General features: G+C 39.7%; 1 protein-coding gene across 4 annotated transcripts in view; it reads left to right on the forward strand.

The window, feature by feature from the left end:
* The window catches only part of LOC110531892 (protocadherin-7), a 227,385-nt gene extending 215,893 nt beyond the window's left edge, over nt 1-11,492 (forward strand). For 2 of the 4 annotated variants that reach the window (XM_021615371.3, XM_021615372.3), the window contains exon 4: nt 7,050-11,492. In XM_021615371.3, the coding sequence (XP_021471046.2) occupies nt 7,050-7,525 (476 nt within the window). In that variant the 3' untranslated portion in view covers nt 7,526-11,492. Of the gene's footprint in view, nt 1-3,182; nt 4,191-5,858; nt 5,878-7,049 lie in introns of those variants that run through there. The other 2 variants (XM_021615374.3, XM_021615373.3) reach the window with 2 other exon arrangements.
* Nucleotides 11,493-16,552: the final 5,060 nt, after the last annotated feature.

Below are 16,552 nucleotides of genomic sequence, written 5' to 3' on the forward strand. Positions count from 1 at the left end.
TTCTATAATATAAGAGTTTTGATATATATATATATTGGGGTTAAATAGATATATAAACATAGAGATATATATTATACAACTTTAGAAGTTAATGTAATGCCATTATGTGAGAAACCACTCTGGAAAAGGGCGAGACATGAAAAAAGATTTTAAGTTTCAAAGTAGAGAATTGTAGGCAAGAGATAATAAAGAAATAGTCACTGTTGACAAAGATGGAATATGGAATCTGTCTGATAGACATTCTCTGTATTTTTCCCCAAGCTTTTTGTATAACTCCTTGACAAAGACGGTCTTTAACTGTTTTAGCCGAAGTAAGAAAACAGGATGAGAAATTATTTCTGGAGAATTATGACAGGACATTGCAGAGAGATATAGATCGTTTGAGAGCTCTTGGTGAACAGATAAAAACCTTGAAAGGAGAAATTCAACAATTACAGGCAAGGGTTGTAAAAAAATACTTCAACATGTGAACCCTTTGTTCCCTCAATCTACCCTCAGGCTGAGTTGTGCAAGGATGATCGTGTTTCAAGCATCTGGTCAGCACTGCCTGGCTTTGAGTCAATAGATTCTGACAGCGATGATGAACAATGTCTTAGGCCAACCAGAACACAGGTTGTAAAAGGTAATAAATACAAACCTCCAGTGACAGTAATCACACATAAATCAGCATCTCCAAAACAGTTGGATGAATGAAATATCCACGAGAAGTGGGTTTGAAAACATAGGACCATTTGAAGCGTCATAAGAAACTCTAAAATCTACATCCTTATGATGGGTTATGGTTATTAGCCTTTGTTTTGAACAACTGTGAACATAGTGTACTTGAAGAAGAGGTTTATAGAGCTGTGGGTGGTGAAGAGCAAGATGTGGCCGATGATGGAGAGCCATACATGTTTTTCTTAAGGGTCTGACCAATGCAAGCACCGAAAGTGTTCAAAAACCGAAAGAACCGTTTGTTGAATTTGGAGAAAGGTTTAGAGCAGAAGTGGTTAAACACAGTGGGTTACCCAACATGTAAGATGAAGATGCACTCAATTCCTCCAAAAATGGGGCAATCACACATCAGCTGATGCAATCCATACATGATGATTTGCAAAAAAACTTTTGTTTCCACAACTACGGACTGGGAGAGACAAAACTATGGTGACATCATCGACAGGTTGTCATGACTGGACAGAGACATCATTCAACATAATAAACCAGCTGTCATCAGAGTTGTGCAGGTTCCGAGTGAAACCAACAACATTATTTGTTCAGCAGAAGAGAAACCTAGTGAATGTCATTATTGCAGGATTTCTGGTCACTGGCAATGAGAATGTCGGAAAATAAAACGTGTTCTTATGAGGAATTGCCAGGAGAAGCAGGGTCCTTCTAAGGGAAAATGGAATCAAGACAAAAGCCCCAACAACACAATGCTGATGCAGAAATGTAAGAAGCTCTCTCTGGCTCAGTATCAGAGTTTGCTGGATACTGTGGAGGGAAACTTAATAGACCCCCTCTTACGTCCCATCTCAGCTGGTAAACGTCTGAAATCGGATGGAATATACAGTGGGGCAAAAAAGTATTTAGTCAGCCACCAATTGTGCTAGTTCTCCCACTTAAAAAGATGAGAGAAGCCTGTAATTTTCATCATAGGTACACTTCAACTATGACAGACAAAATTAGAAAAAAAATCCAGAAAATCACATTGTAGGATTTTTAATGAATTTTTGTTGTAGATACGGGTGCTGAAGTCACTGTATTGGCCATATCTTATGCAAAACACACATATCCTCAGTACACGGGCAAGAAGATGAGAGCAACAGGAGTGGGGGGATGGGGGGGGGGGGTGCAGATATGAAACAGACCAAACGCTTATCAATTTCTATTGGTCCAATGAAGATTGATGCAGGGGTGTGGATAGGCTCATTTGAACAACCTATTTTAGGCCTTGATGTTATTATGCCACTTGACACTACATTGAACATTTCTGAAGGAAAGGTGACGTGGCAAATTAGACAACTGCAGTGATCTACAGTTCAGAATCATGCTATTTGGACTATGAAGAAAAATGAGTGTGAAATATGGATATTTGGATATGGAACCAGTGTGCTTGACAGGTGTTGCCCCACCTTGCACAAAACAATATCCCATTAGCAAAAGTAGTGATTAAAGATCTATGGGACATGAGTATAGTTGAAAAGACACATTCTGCCGACATGCTGTTCATACTCTTTTGACAATGAATTGAGCTGCACAGGTCACAGCTGCTCGTTGAAACAAATGGTCGACGGTGTTGGATGCTCCTAACATCATACAACGTGACACATCATGTAATCCAGCTACTCTGGTGCTTTCTCCAGATACCACATTACTTGAACACGACTGTTGTGAGTTGGTTTTGGATCAGCTCTCTGATGGGTTTATTAAGAGTAATCCGTTGGAAAACGCTGACTTTATCTTATACACAGACTGTTCAAGCATTGTGGAGGGGTGTGTGAGGAAGGCAGGCTGGGCAGTTACTACAATGGACAATGTGATAGTGACAGGGACGTTACTGGCACGAACATCAGCACAGGTGTCGGAATTGGTGGCTTTGACTGAAGCATGCAAGCAGACTGAAGGAAAACGCTAATATCTACACAGACTAAAGGTATGTTTTTGGTGTTACCCATGATTTTGGAAAAATATGGAAAAGCAGAGGATTCATAACATCACTGGGATGGCTCTACTGAATGCTTTGCAGTTACCTGGACAAGTTCCAATTTTGAAAATGAAAGCACATGGAGAAATCATGAACAGAGAAGTAAAATAGGTGTGGGGAATAACTCCCAAGGGGGGGCATGACGTAATACCAGGACATATGTAACAGAGACATTAGGGCCAATATGGGCAGGTCCTTATCAAGTTTTGCTCATAGCGAGGTCAGCAGTCAAAGTCCAGGGAAAATCACGATGGATACATGTCACTTATTGCAAGGTTTTCCATTTTGATGACAAAGTGGTGCCTGGAGAATTAAGAACGTATTAATAAATAAAGAACTTACTTACCAATTGGGGGCCAGTCTCAGGTGAAGAAGCATAGTAAGATGATCAGAACCTGATAAGCTCCTATGTTGTACACCGCAGTCATCATATTAGGGAAATCAATTTCTCTTGAAACCAGGACATGTTACTTTCACTTTTTTGTTTCCTTCGTTACAGGTTATGAGAATCTACCGTCTGAAGCTGAAGCAATATTCCTTGATCCAAGGACTGTACCTGAAACGATACAAGATCACTGGTGAAGTGTTCATTAGATAAGTCCTTATCAGCCAGTGGAACGGAAGAAGAATTCCTCACTACCGGCAGACTATCAGAAAATAATCTCTAATAGTTATCTATATGGGACTGATACCAGTGTGGAAGAGCTGGTCACTTTTAAATGACTTGGTGAATGATTACCTTGCCAATAGGACGATTGAATATTATTGTCTTGTGGACAATTATTTTTTTGTGTGAGTTTCCTCTTAATACAGGATGTGGTAGGAATCGTAAGGGACATCATCATTACACCTGTTTGTTTGAAATCTATTTCTTATTGTAACAGCAAGTAAAATACGCCCTTTGTGTTTTGTAGAAATGCAAGGTGTTTAATGTACATTATTTTATGCTTACTGCTAATGTTTTTTATACTGTCTATTCTTTCACGTTTTTTTTTTTTTTTTTCTAAAAATACATTTTAGGAATATTTATTTTTAAAATGGTCTAGAGGGAAGTGTAAGAATATTCCCAAGATAAATACACAAAGCAGAGGATGAGAGATCAATAGAGTACTAAAAGTCAAGAGGACTAAAAGTCAAAAGAGTACTAAAGATCAATGGAAATAGTGTTTTGTCTGCAATAGGAGATCAATGATCAATGGGTCAGAGACGTGGGAGGAATTTCAGTCCGGGTCTCATAGCTACAGGGCAAGTTCTCATTGGTCCAAATTGTTTATACATTGAACCTGAACTAGCATACTTGTTATTTGGCCATTGGCCCAGTTTTATTGCAAGGAATTCGAATTGGTCAACCACAGGCTAGGGCTGGGTTATAAACTACATCCTGTCCCTTTGTTCTGTGGAGAGACTCACGGAAAAGAATCACTGAGGACAGGGGAGAATGAACATCTACCATCTACCTCCCCGCATGATTTGTTCTCTTTGAATAAACATATTTTCCTCCCCCTGATTTGCTTTGGTCTGTGTTATTGAATAGTAACATCAACTGCTAACACCATGATGACATAATCCTGTGGGTGAAATTTCACCCTCAAAACAACAGTTAACATTGATAACTTTTAAAAATCCAATGTATTTTCCACATCGATTCCCCATCACTATACGTTGACAAATTACATTGAAAGAATGTTGATTCAACCAGTTTGTGCCCAGTGGATGGTTCTGATCAAAAACGTTCAATTCACGCTTGTACAGAGATTGCAATGGATAGTTTTTTTTTATTTCTCCTGCTTGTGACCAACTTGTAATACAATAGGAAAAATTTGTGAGAAAGTAACATAGCGTGCATATAAACCTTAGTTTAGCTTAGAATCATCACATCTTGTATTTTTATACTAGTTTCTGTGTCAGTCAAAAACAAAAAGTGTGTTGGAAAGGTTTGTGACCATAATAGCATCAGCATTAGCAGCTCAGCTGTTAAAATGAGTGGTTTAGCTAGATATTTTCCCTGTGAGAAACATCACTATAGGTGGCATGATATGATATATGATATAACTACTGTTGTAGTTCTCAGTAGAAAGCTGCCTAGCCCTGTGTATCTCTCACTGAGGGCAGTGGAGGTGATAGCTGTAGGCTGGACAGTATACCCACGAGACCTTAGCGAAGTGAGAGGGCCTCCTCTTCCCTCCTCTCCTTTCTCTCCGAGGTGCTGGGAGTGTGATTGGGGCGAGAGGGTGAGCAAGGCGATCAGACGAGCTCCGACACTCAGGAGCGAGAGGGCCGGGGTATGGGTAGCAGCTCAGGACTAAAACTTTGATGGCTCAATTGTAGGCTAGACTGGGTGGAAGAGCCAATCAGGGCAATTCTTCCAAGCAAAGAGGCATCTCTTTGCTCAGACAAATATGTGATCTCTGGTTTTATCTACCTGAATGCTCAAACATCAAGCGTCACTCTGGGGAGAAAGGAGATATATTACTTTTTTCTTTCTTTCTTTCTTTCTTTCTTTCTCTCTTTCTTTCTTATTTTTTGACATTTTCCATCCATTCTACAGCTGTAGTTACCATTTCGTCATTAAAGTCGGGCATGTTAGCAATCAACAGTGGTTGCCATGACTCCATTCTCTTTGTTCAGTGTATTTTTTGCTGAAATTACTATTTTTTCTATGGTTCACAAATAACATGGACAATACACCAAATGTCTTGTCTAGGTCTGCATGTACTGTAGCTACTACCTTAGCACTGACTTCATATGGATTTGTTATGATCCATGGCAACAAGCGATTTTTTGTATTGACATGCATTTCAGTGGTGAAAAGGGCAAGGGACTCACAAAAACAGAGGAATGGCAGACATGATGTATTTGATACAAGATGCAGATTTTATAAGATTCCTTCTAACCAGACAAGCAATTCATTATGGGGTTCCAACATTCCAATCAACAGAACTATATTGCTCTCATTCTTTCTCCCTCTCTTCTCTCTATCATTTTGTTTATATGTCTATCTCGATTCACACTATACATGTTTCTGCACATATCTTTGATTAGATTAATTGATGCCTTGTTTTATATTGAATTGTAGTCTCATTCAATGCAGTGGGGAATTTCTCATACAGTATATTTTGAAAGTGCCTACAATGCCAAGCACAACCAGTGATTATATTCTATTCTTCCTTTACAGGAGAAAAAGAGCATTAAAAGTAAGCCATGGTTAAAATAACATTTTAAGGGCGGGGCAGCATGCTTTCTAGATCTGCACTTCACCCCCTCTTGCTTGTTTTTTTTTCATACCTCACATCTTTCTCGTCATTGGCAGACCACATCTAACATGGCATCTGTTTACTGTAACCCTGGCACTGGCAGCTTTTAACATCTCGCTTTTAACTTAGAACTGAGCTTGTGAGGTAGATTGTTCTGTCGCATAAGATATATAGTTTCTGTCACTTGTCTGTTCCTTTATTGATCTGTTTTTATGCAGAAAAAATCAGTAAGTAATAATACTAAAAATTAATAGTACCGGTAGCAGTTGTGGCATAATAGTAGCTCTATTGGTGATATTCATTGTACACTAGTTGCAGTGATGGTTTTAGTGCTGTATTCGATGTATACAATGTATCTTTCAGAACAAATAACATGTACTGTAGTTAATCTTATTTTCTTTCATCTGTCTGGTAAATGATTAAGGCCCGTAGTATTAGATGTGATTGACTAGCAGGCTACCTAGATCAGACTGTGACTATCTCTAAATATGAAATGGGCTTATATAGAGCTGGTTATCACGCTCTCTTTAACATACTCACACATGTCTACATACAGTACAGCAGCATACGCCCACATACAGAGCAGATAGCATTACACATCATTAGACAATGGTTTAGGAGCAACACAATTTGCACCCGCCCCACATTTTGAAGCATGACATTATTTCAGCTATGACTCACTGTTTTCGGTTTGAGATGTTGTCGTCGTTCGGTGCAGTGTTCTTTTTTAACTTAGATTTTGTTTGTTTTGTTCATGTGGTGTGTGTTCTGCATGAAAGCAAAAGCAATTGTATCAATTAAATCTAAATACATTTGACAATGATACAATTGAAAGCATAGTGCTTACATTAGTCACCAGTAACCATGGCAACCAAACCTAATTAGATGTATTTTTCTTGCCATCCAATTTTCAACGTCGAGATGTACAGACTAACGCATCTAATGGCAGAAACATAAACTTTCTGTTAACAAATGTAATGTGTCCCATACCATAACCTAACAAACACTTTTAAGATTTAGCATTTCTATTAATAATATGTCCCACATATGTCCCACTTCGGCGAAACGGAACACTTTCACTAACGACCCTTCTCTCTTCTCCTTCCCTTCAGACACCCGGCCCTTGCCCGACGTAGCCATGACAGGCAAGTGCACTCGGGAATGCGATGAATACGGCCACTCTGACTCCTGCTGGATGCCTGTGCGCATGTCGCCTGAGCGCCGGCCCAAGACAACCACAACCCAACAACCAAAGCTTTCCACCTTCATGACTGGCGGTGGCAGCGGCAGCAGCCCTCCCGAGCAGCAGCAGCAGCATCCTGGCAGCCAGGAAGCCCTGGCCGCCATGTCCAATGGAGACCCCTCCTCCCACGTGATGCTGGGCAATGACCGCAACCGCAACCTGCTCAACAAGAAGACAGCCTCCTCCTCCTCCTCCTACGAGGGCTTTGGCTCGCCCAGTTTTAGCCCACCGGGGGTTGAAGAGAGGGTGGTGGGTCACCCCATTGAGGAGATCCCTCTGGCCCCCACCGGGGAGTACAAGCCCTCACCCTGCGGCACGCTCACTCGCCGTGAGGTCTACCTGTGAGGGGGGCGGGGGAAGTAGCGCCATGGTACATAAACATCAACAATATAGTAGGTTACCACAACGACAACAACTAAAGACACTTTTTACTGTACCAAATGTACCTTGGCTGAGCAGGAAAGGTCCAAGGATAACCCTTCTCCAAGACAACAACAACAACAACATGAAACAATGCTAAAAGCTACGTGGATACAAGCATAATCCCTTTTAGATTTCAGATTCTGACCATATCCTGCAAGAGGAAGAAGAGGGTGGGGCTATTGGTGGGACTCAAAGCGAGACATTGGGTAACTGCTGCTGGCCGGCCAATGGGAACATTACTGCTGCCTGACCAACTCATTTCCATAAAACATGCATGCATTATCTCTCCCTGACCCCACCTCTTAAAGACTGTACTGTACAAAAGAGGATCTTTCTTTATTTTCCGCTCTTTTTCTATAACTGTACTTGTGAACTAGTTTGAGTGTGGCAATGAGATGTGTGACAAAGGACCGATGTCATGCCTTTTGGGGACTTACTGACACTCCCACCCTCATGCAAGCATCATATAGCCTACATACAGTAATGTGTCATATATCACATCACGTGTCATGACACCTTTGTGCTACTCACTCTGGATTCTGGATTCTGCATTTCAACAGTTTATGATTCAATGTTGCTTTCTCATTCAAAAAGAGACCCAAACACAACCAAACAACAATAGACTGCGAAGGCTACTAGCATGGCATCATCGTTAACATTTGGGAAAGACTAAGCTTTAACTTTCTGTCCTGTGGATGAGACTGTGTGTATCGCCTCATTCATAGGAGAATATAATTAAGAAAATGGACTAAATGGAGCCAATGTGGTTGGCAATGTCCAAGCCACAGTAGTCCCTGACCCACAGGGTGAATGAGGAAATGATGTCGAAGTATGCTTATTTACCAGTGTGCATATAATACTCTCTTTGCCTCTTTCATAGACACCTATAGAAGTGAACATTGGACATATACATCGATTCAGACCAATACTTTAAAGCTCACTTTCCCCTTCTCTCTCTCTATCTTTGGATGGCCTGAAAGTTGAAGACAAAAAATACATTGGAGATGCAAGTTTCTATCTAGAACCATGACCAATCTGAACTGGTTGGCGGTCTTTGCTTGAGTTGCGTAATATGTTTGTACGTAGTTGTGCATATATTGATTCCTATTCAGATGAAAGTTTCCCACAGAGACAAGCAGACACAAATTCACACAAATCAAGACACAGCTAACATGTCATGGTAGATTTGAGTTGAGTTAGTTGAGAAAAATGCTGGGGATGTAAAAGCATGCATGATAGGGTAGGTTGAGCTGGTCGAGGAAAGCTATGTTTTGACGTTTTTCCGTTAACCTTATTTTGTGTTAAGGTGTGTGCTAGAATGAGCAATAAATACCATATTGTACACAACACTGACATGACCACACTCTCTATCACATAATGGTAAGATTAGTACTCTAACAAGGTCCATGTTCAACTACCCATAAATGGAGATGTCACCAGTGGTGGAAGTACATTTCCATACGGCACATCTCAATGAATTACAATCGAAAATACCTATTGATGTACAGTTACAAAGAGGCGTGGGGAAAAAGACACCAGTTTAGCATCTTACAAGTTAGTATGTGAGAGAAACCAAAGCATAGGAAACAACAAACTGGCATGAAGGTACATGGGAGAAACTACAGTACTACTACAAGTTGCTTTAAATACATGCATATGTGTAAGTGTATAGTGAGAGCATAGGTTGAATTGAGCACGGGTGCGACGTGTAGGCAAACGTGTAGGCATGTAGGCAAACTATTTTGGACAACCACATACACACAGAAACACACACAATATGAAGACATTGTGCCTCCTTACCCATCGCTAGTGGTCTTTTTCACTGGTGAGTAGGCACAAGGTCTTGCCACCATAACCGAGCAAAAGAATATCAGATAAATATCAGATGCAATGGGAACCCTTTTGTATGTTAGCTAACCCTTTGGTTCAAAACAGACTGCTTTTTGGCAGTCCACCAATCTGTAAGTACTACTTGTCGTTCAAAGAAGTGTTCCTATGCTTATAAACGGTATACATACGTACTTTTTATTGCATGTTTAAAGGGAATTTACTTACTCAGAAGGAGAAAAACAAATTAATGGAAAATACACAAAAAAAACTTACCCTGTGAACATGGATGTCCATCTTGTTGCTTGCTTTTGTTATACCTAAACTGACATTAGCCATGTAGTATGTATGACTTAGTATATCAGTTTGAGGAGGAAGAAATGTATGTTTATTTAGCATATTTCTTTAACTTTCCATCATATTTCTTTGATTGTTTCTTTCATTCCTGTCAGACAAATTTCCAGACCGTTCCCCATTCCACTGAACAAACCTTACAGTTATAACACACCTTCAGTTCAAGGTTGCTCACCTGTAATGTCTGAACTTACATAGTACAGTAAGACGATTTGCAACTTTGTACTGGCATTGCATTTCCATCCCCCTTTTTCTCTCTCTCTTTTTTTTCTATTTGATATACAGAACCTTGGAAATAATCATCTTTATGTGTTTTATTTTTTTGTCATATTTTCTGTTGACAATTTGTATATTTAGAGTGCTTCTGTAAAAAAGAAAAATGTAAAAAAAAACTAAACTATAGAGTGAATTCAAAATATGCAATTGTGCCTTTTTATACCAATTGGTATGATTCAATGTTGGTTTGGAATGGTACAAAACCAGTTATGCTGACATGCTTTCTAAAAGTAGTGGGGATGGTATTTATGTCAAATATTAAATAACTCCTGAAGATTCTTATACGATAGAGGAAAAATACAATGACTTTCTGGCTTCTCCGGATGTGACCAGTCAAATGTCGGCAAAAGCCTGATACAGTAGATACAGTGTGGTACATTGATACAGAGTGGTCTTGATGTGGTCTTTATGTGGAATGTTCAAGGTATGAATCTCCATTCCTAGCAGTGTGGTTTCACCAAATTACAACTTTTTGTACTGCTTAATATTAGTAATAATGACAATATATTCTAACTATTATTATCCTATGGTGTTCTGCTAATGTACATGTTCAGTGCAACAACCTTATGTGCATGAAACACTCTTTCGGATTAAACACATTGGAGCTGGTAGAAGAAAAACTTTGAGACATTTGACTGTTCAGGATGCGAGGAAGCCTGGAATTGCTAATATGGAGGTTGAAAAAAGTTGCAAGGTAGAGATGCTGACAGAATACACACCTCAGGATGTACAGCAACCCCTAATACACACTCACAAACACACATTTACAACACATACATTACAAAAAAAGTCAACAAAGTATTGGAAACAACAGAGAAGTAGTGTAGTAGGTTCTCGTTGCGTTGTAACATAAAGGAGATTGCATGTCTTTTCGAGAAAGACCGAGAAAGGGATATAGAGGGAGGTAAGTGTTATGAGCTTTTTTGATTAACTCTTTACTCAAACATTCAATATGCTACTTGTGCTTACTACTGAATGTACAATATTATCTGATAGAAAAGAAACAGGGAGAAAATAAATTGTCTTTCCTTGACCTGGTAATCCACAGATGACTGTCAAGGTTGGTTTTTAGAAAAATATTTAAAAAAGTATATTTTTGCTACCTGAGGTGTATGTTTAGTCAGCTCTCTCTTCTATTAGTTGTTCAGCATTCACAGTCTGTGATGAAATTTGTGATATTAACCATAAACTATTTGTCCTGCGACTTGGATGTTGATATGGAAATTGAGGAAACAGTTTATCATTGTTTATTATGATTCACTATGCACGCAGCTTAGCTGAACATGGCAAAATGTATTGAACGCAAGCCCACTTCTATTTATGGAATCTTTTACATAATGTAATTTGCTTTTGTACAGGTTTCTGTAAATAAACTGCTTGTCATTTTCGTCTGTGCAGAAATTAAAATATAACATGGTAAAACTATATGGTATATATTGGTTTGAATTAGTGTGGTTTCATTCATATTATTATTATTAGTAGTAGTAGTATATTTTTTGTTATATACTGTATACATGCTAGTGCACTGCTAGCCCATCAAATATGCATACATAACCTCAAGGGAAAAGTTTAATGTTATAATAGAGTGAAACACTGACCTTTGTATGTGTGTGTCTGAGCGTGTTTTTGTGTGTGTGGGTCTGTTGGTCTGTGTCTGCCAGTGTGTGCCCATCTGTGTGTGTGTGTGTGTGTGTGTGTGTGTGTGTGCGCGCGCATGCGTGCATGCATGCGCGTGCATGTGTGCTATCTGGCCCATATGTCTGGGTGATATATGAGGCGACCACAGGCCAGGTAATTAAGGATCCATTCCGTTCAGTTCCCTACGCTCTGATTAGCACCAACCCCAGCACCAATGGTGTCTTAATAGATAACTATAATGCCCCCCTAAAGTTACATCTCCAAAGTTCAATAATTTGGAAAACTTTTTCTCTCTCAACTCCCACAATGGTGCTTTCCAACATAAGAGAGTGGTGTGATAAAAAGTGTTTGCATTATAGCTGTGTTATATGTTCTGTGGGGTTTATGCTCCGTGTGATTACTCATAGGACTCACATAGAGTTGCTTTCTGCATAGTTGTGTCTGATTTCCCCTTTCTGAAAAAAATGTATCTGTGTCTGTATTTTTTTTATTCTCATCCCTTTTCAAATAATATATTTCCCTAAAATGTTGTTTCTGTGATCAAATGAATACAGGACAAATTTGGTTTAAAATATGTTGAAATTCTAATTGCATTTATATTACTCTCTGTGGCAAGCGTGGAATAATCAGCAGGAAAATATACATTTTCTATTCAGGGAAAGGGAAATTAAGACAAATTAGAATGAATGTGAATGTAATTAATGTTTAAGCAATGCATTCCAAGGAATTGTTGTGGAAGACTATTTCTATGAATTAAGCAGGGCTTTGAATATGAACAATTCCATGCATAATGTATGGAGTTCTAGTTTGCAAAACCACAGTTACAGAAAAATAAATGCCATTCAAGCTCATCGTGAAGCTGTTCATAACTGACACGATGTGCAGTACACTTACAAACTATTCTATGTTTTTCGCTCTACTGTTTGAATAACAAGATTTCAAGATGCCACATCCTTAGAATTGATTATTTCCATGGTGATCAATTAGGAAAATCTATTGGTAATCAGGCATTCTATATATTTTTTTTTTACACCAATAGCATCTAAACAGAGCTTATTTAGTTCTTCCACATCATTGTATCCAACACACTGATTTCCTGTGTACTTGCGTGAGTTGCGGTCTGGGACTCGACTCAGGTCTAAGATAGAGAGATTGCCCTACAGTATGCAACCTCCAGTCAGGTTATTTTGTGAGATACAGTACATGGTGTAGTGTAGGGGTGGGGGGTTGGGCAATGTTATAAGCAGGAAGGAGGTCCTTCCTGGGTTCCTATCGTGTTCCTGGACCAACGAGGGCAGCGATAACATGGGACATGGAGGAAGATCAAGACAAGAAAAGGTACAGTAGTATCAGAACAATAAAAGGCATGGAGGCGGTGGCCTTGGAAGGCGTGTTGGTCTTTAAAAAAGAGGAGACCGTTAGAGAGACAGCTAGGGGTTGAGAAAGAGAGATCAAAGCAAGGAGAGCCAGTACCCAAAGCCATGTAAGCTAATTAATGACATCATTATTCACCTCTCACAGTGCAAAGAGAGGACGACATTTAGAAATGAATTTCACTCCCATTAAAACCCAATGGAGCAAACTAACGACCCAGAATATTATCAGTGAGCTGAATTCTTCCATAAACTATATAAGAATTACAATATAATATCCCCTAAAATGTTTTGTCTTAAAATGTTTATTTTTCTGGTACATCCAAGGAGGAAATGGTATCCAAGGAGTTTGTTTTGTTAAATTGATTTTATTTCATATTTATTTTTTCGGATGCACTGAGAGATTGAAAGCCAACTTTTATGTGTTCTGGAATGAACAAATAAAGAACTTCAGAAGAAAACTCCTGCAATAACTTTGATTTAATTGTGATGATATAAATTCTATCACAGTTTATTTCACTGGCTATCACACCCCCGAGGATGATGCCATTATGTCTTCATTTTATTGCATTCACAGCGAGGACAGACACACAAACTGTAACACACTCAGGGGAAAAGTCAAACACATACACACACAGTAATATACTTCACTCACTGAAGGAAGTTATCTTTGAATCCGAGAAATGTTGCTACACTTACTTTCTCAATGGATTTGTGTGTATGTGCATGTGTGTGTAAGCGCATGAATGCCTGTGTGTGGGTGTTGTGCATTGCTGACACAAGCCTTTCATCCAATGAAAACGCCAGTCCCACCCATCAATCATTTTGCAATTGATCCCATCCGACAATGGACAGCTCTCTCTGTGTCAAATGGTGCAGCTGAAAGGGTGGGGTCAGGTATGACAGGTGTGAGGCAGTGTGAGAGGGTTACCAGTTATTACCCAGGAGGCTCTCAGGGTGCTTTAATGTGAGCTCGAACGTATATAATAGATATCAATCGAAATGATCAACAATAGGGTAATTACACTACATGACCAAAAGTATGTGGCATTAATATGGAATTGGTCCCCCCTTTGCTGCTAGAACAGTATCTGCTCTTTTGGGAAGGCTTTCCACTAGATGTTGAAACATTGCTGCGGGGACTTGTTTCCATTCAGCCACAAGAGAATTAGTGAGGTTGGGCACTGATTTTGTGCAATTAATCCTGGCTCGCAGTCGGTGTTCCCATTCAACCCAAAGGTGTTCAATGGGGTTGAGGTCAGGGATCTGTGCAGGTCAGTCAAGTTCTTCTACACCGATATCATCAAACCATTTCTGTATGGACCTTGCTTTATGCATGGGGCATTGTCATGGTGAAACAGGAAAAGGCCTTCCCGAAACTGTTGCCACAAAGTTGGAAGCATGGAATCGTCTAGAATGTCATTTTATGCCGTAGCATTAAGATTTCCCTTCACTGGAACTAAGGGGCCTATCCCGAACCATGAAAAACAGCCCCAGACTATTATTCCTCGTCCAAAAAACTTTAAAGTTGGCACTATGTATTGGGGCAGGTAGAGTTATCCTGGCATCAAACCCAGATTCGTCCATCGGACTGCCAAATTCATCACTCCAGAGAACGGGTTTCCACTGCTCCAGAGTTCAATGGTGTCGAGCTTACACCCCTCCTGGCAACGCTTAGCATTGCGCATGGTGATCTTAGGCTTGTGTGTGGCTGCTCAGCCATGGAAACACATTTCATGAAGCTCCTGAAGAACAGTTCTTCTGCTGACGTTGCTTACAGAGGCAGTTTGGAACTCAGTAGTGAGTGTTTCAACCTAGGACAGATGCTACGTGCTTCAGCACTCAGCGGTCCCGTTCTGTGAGCTTGTGTGGCCTACCACTTTGCGGCTGAGCCATTGTTGCTCCTCAACGTTTCCACGTCACAATAACAGCACTTACAGTTGACCCGGGGGCAGCTCTAGTAGGGTAGAAATTTGATGAACTGACTTGTTGAAAAGGTGGCACCCTATGACAGTGCCACATTGAAAGTCACTGAGCTCTTCAGTGAAGCCATTCTACTGCCAATGTTTGTCCATGGAGATTGAATGGCTGTGTGCTCGATTTTATATACCTGTCAGCAGTGGTGTAAAGTACTTCAGTAAAAATACTTTAAAGTACTCTTAAGTAATTTTTGGGGGTATCTGTACTTTACTATTTCTATTTTTCACAACTTTTACTTATACTTCACTACATTCCAAAGGAAAATAATGTACTTTTTGCTCCATACATTTTCTCCACACTACACCCAAAAGTAAAAGTACATTTCAAATGCTTGGCAGGACAGGAATATGGTCCAGTTTACACAGATCATGAGAACATCCCTGGTCATCCCTGCTGCCTCTTATCTGGAAGACTTACTAAACTCACATTCTTGTTGGAGTGTGTGCCTGGCTATCCGTGAATTTAAAATAAAACAAGAAAATTGTGCCTTCTGGTTTGCTTAATATAATGAATGTGAAATGATTTATACTTTTACTTTTACTTTTGATACTTAACTATATTTTAGCAATTTGAAGGGATGTTTTTGTATATATAGTGTATATAAAAACATACTGTGCTTGATCTGTAGCAATATACCAACAATCCATAATCATTGGATGGAGGTTTTGATTAATGAGAGATGTATACATACCGTAACAGAGAGGAATGTTCTGAGCTGTCCATTGCCTACACCATCCTCTCCTAACCACCTCCATCTCTCCGTCCTGGGTTGATAAAGATGACCTGTTTGTGGAGACTGCATTCAAGGTAAACACTGCATATGTTAGCTCAATCAAAAATTACCTTTAACTTTTAATGCCGATCTTCCGCGATACTATTGCAGATCTGATTGAATCGGGCCCTAGGTCACACAGATGACATTAGTCACATGATCACAGATGATCTCTATTCCACTGGCCATCCATTAGCTATATTAGCCACCATGATGGTTGCAACATTGAACGGGTTATTTGATTTACTTTTTGATTTTACCTTGAAGTTTTATAAACATTTATATTAGAAAATATCCATTCAATGATATCAAATAATTGTACATTTTACATTTGGCCAAGAAAACAGAGTTAATAAGAGCTTCTTCATACTATAATTCACTTGAGGGGTATTCTACCAATTACATAATATTATGTGAAACTGGCCCAGCGAGCAGTATTGCTTTGATGTGTACTTTCACGGTGTGACACCCTAGTATCAGCCTCGTTCTGTCCGACACGCACGCACACACACACACACACACACACACACACACACACACACACACACACACACACACACACACACACACACACACACACACACACACACGTTCTGACCGGGCTGGTGTTACATTTATGTATGGGATTAAAACCCCAGCTTGCCTCATGTGTAACAAGGCTCCAGCGTTTACAGTAGCATCTCCTCCACTATGGAATTGTTTTCCTTGCAGCTTGGGGAACAGCGGATC

The sequence above is a fragment of the Oncorhynchus mykiss genome, chromosome 9 (assembly GCF_057628025.1).
Source record: "Oncorhynchus mykiss isolate SJ-2025 chromosome 9, ASM5762802v1, whole genome shotgun sequence".
Taxonomy (NCBI): domain Eukaryota; kingdom Metazoa; phylum Chordata; class Actinopteri; order Salmoniformes; family Salmonidae; genus Oncorhynchus; species Oncorhynchus mykiss.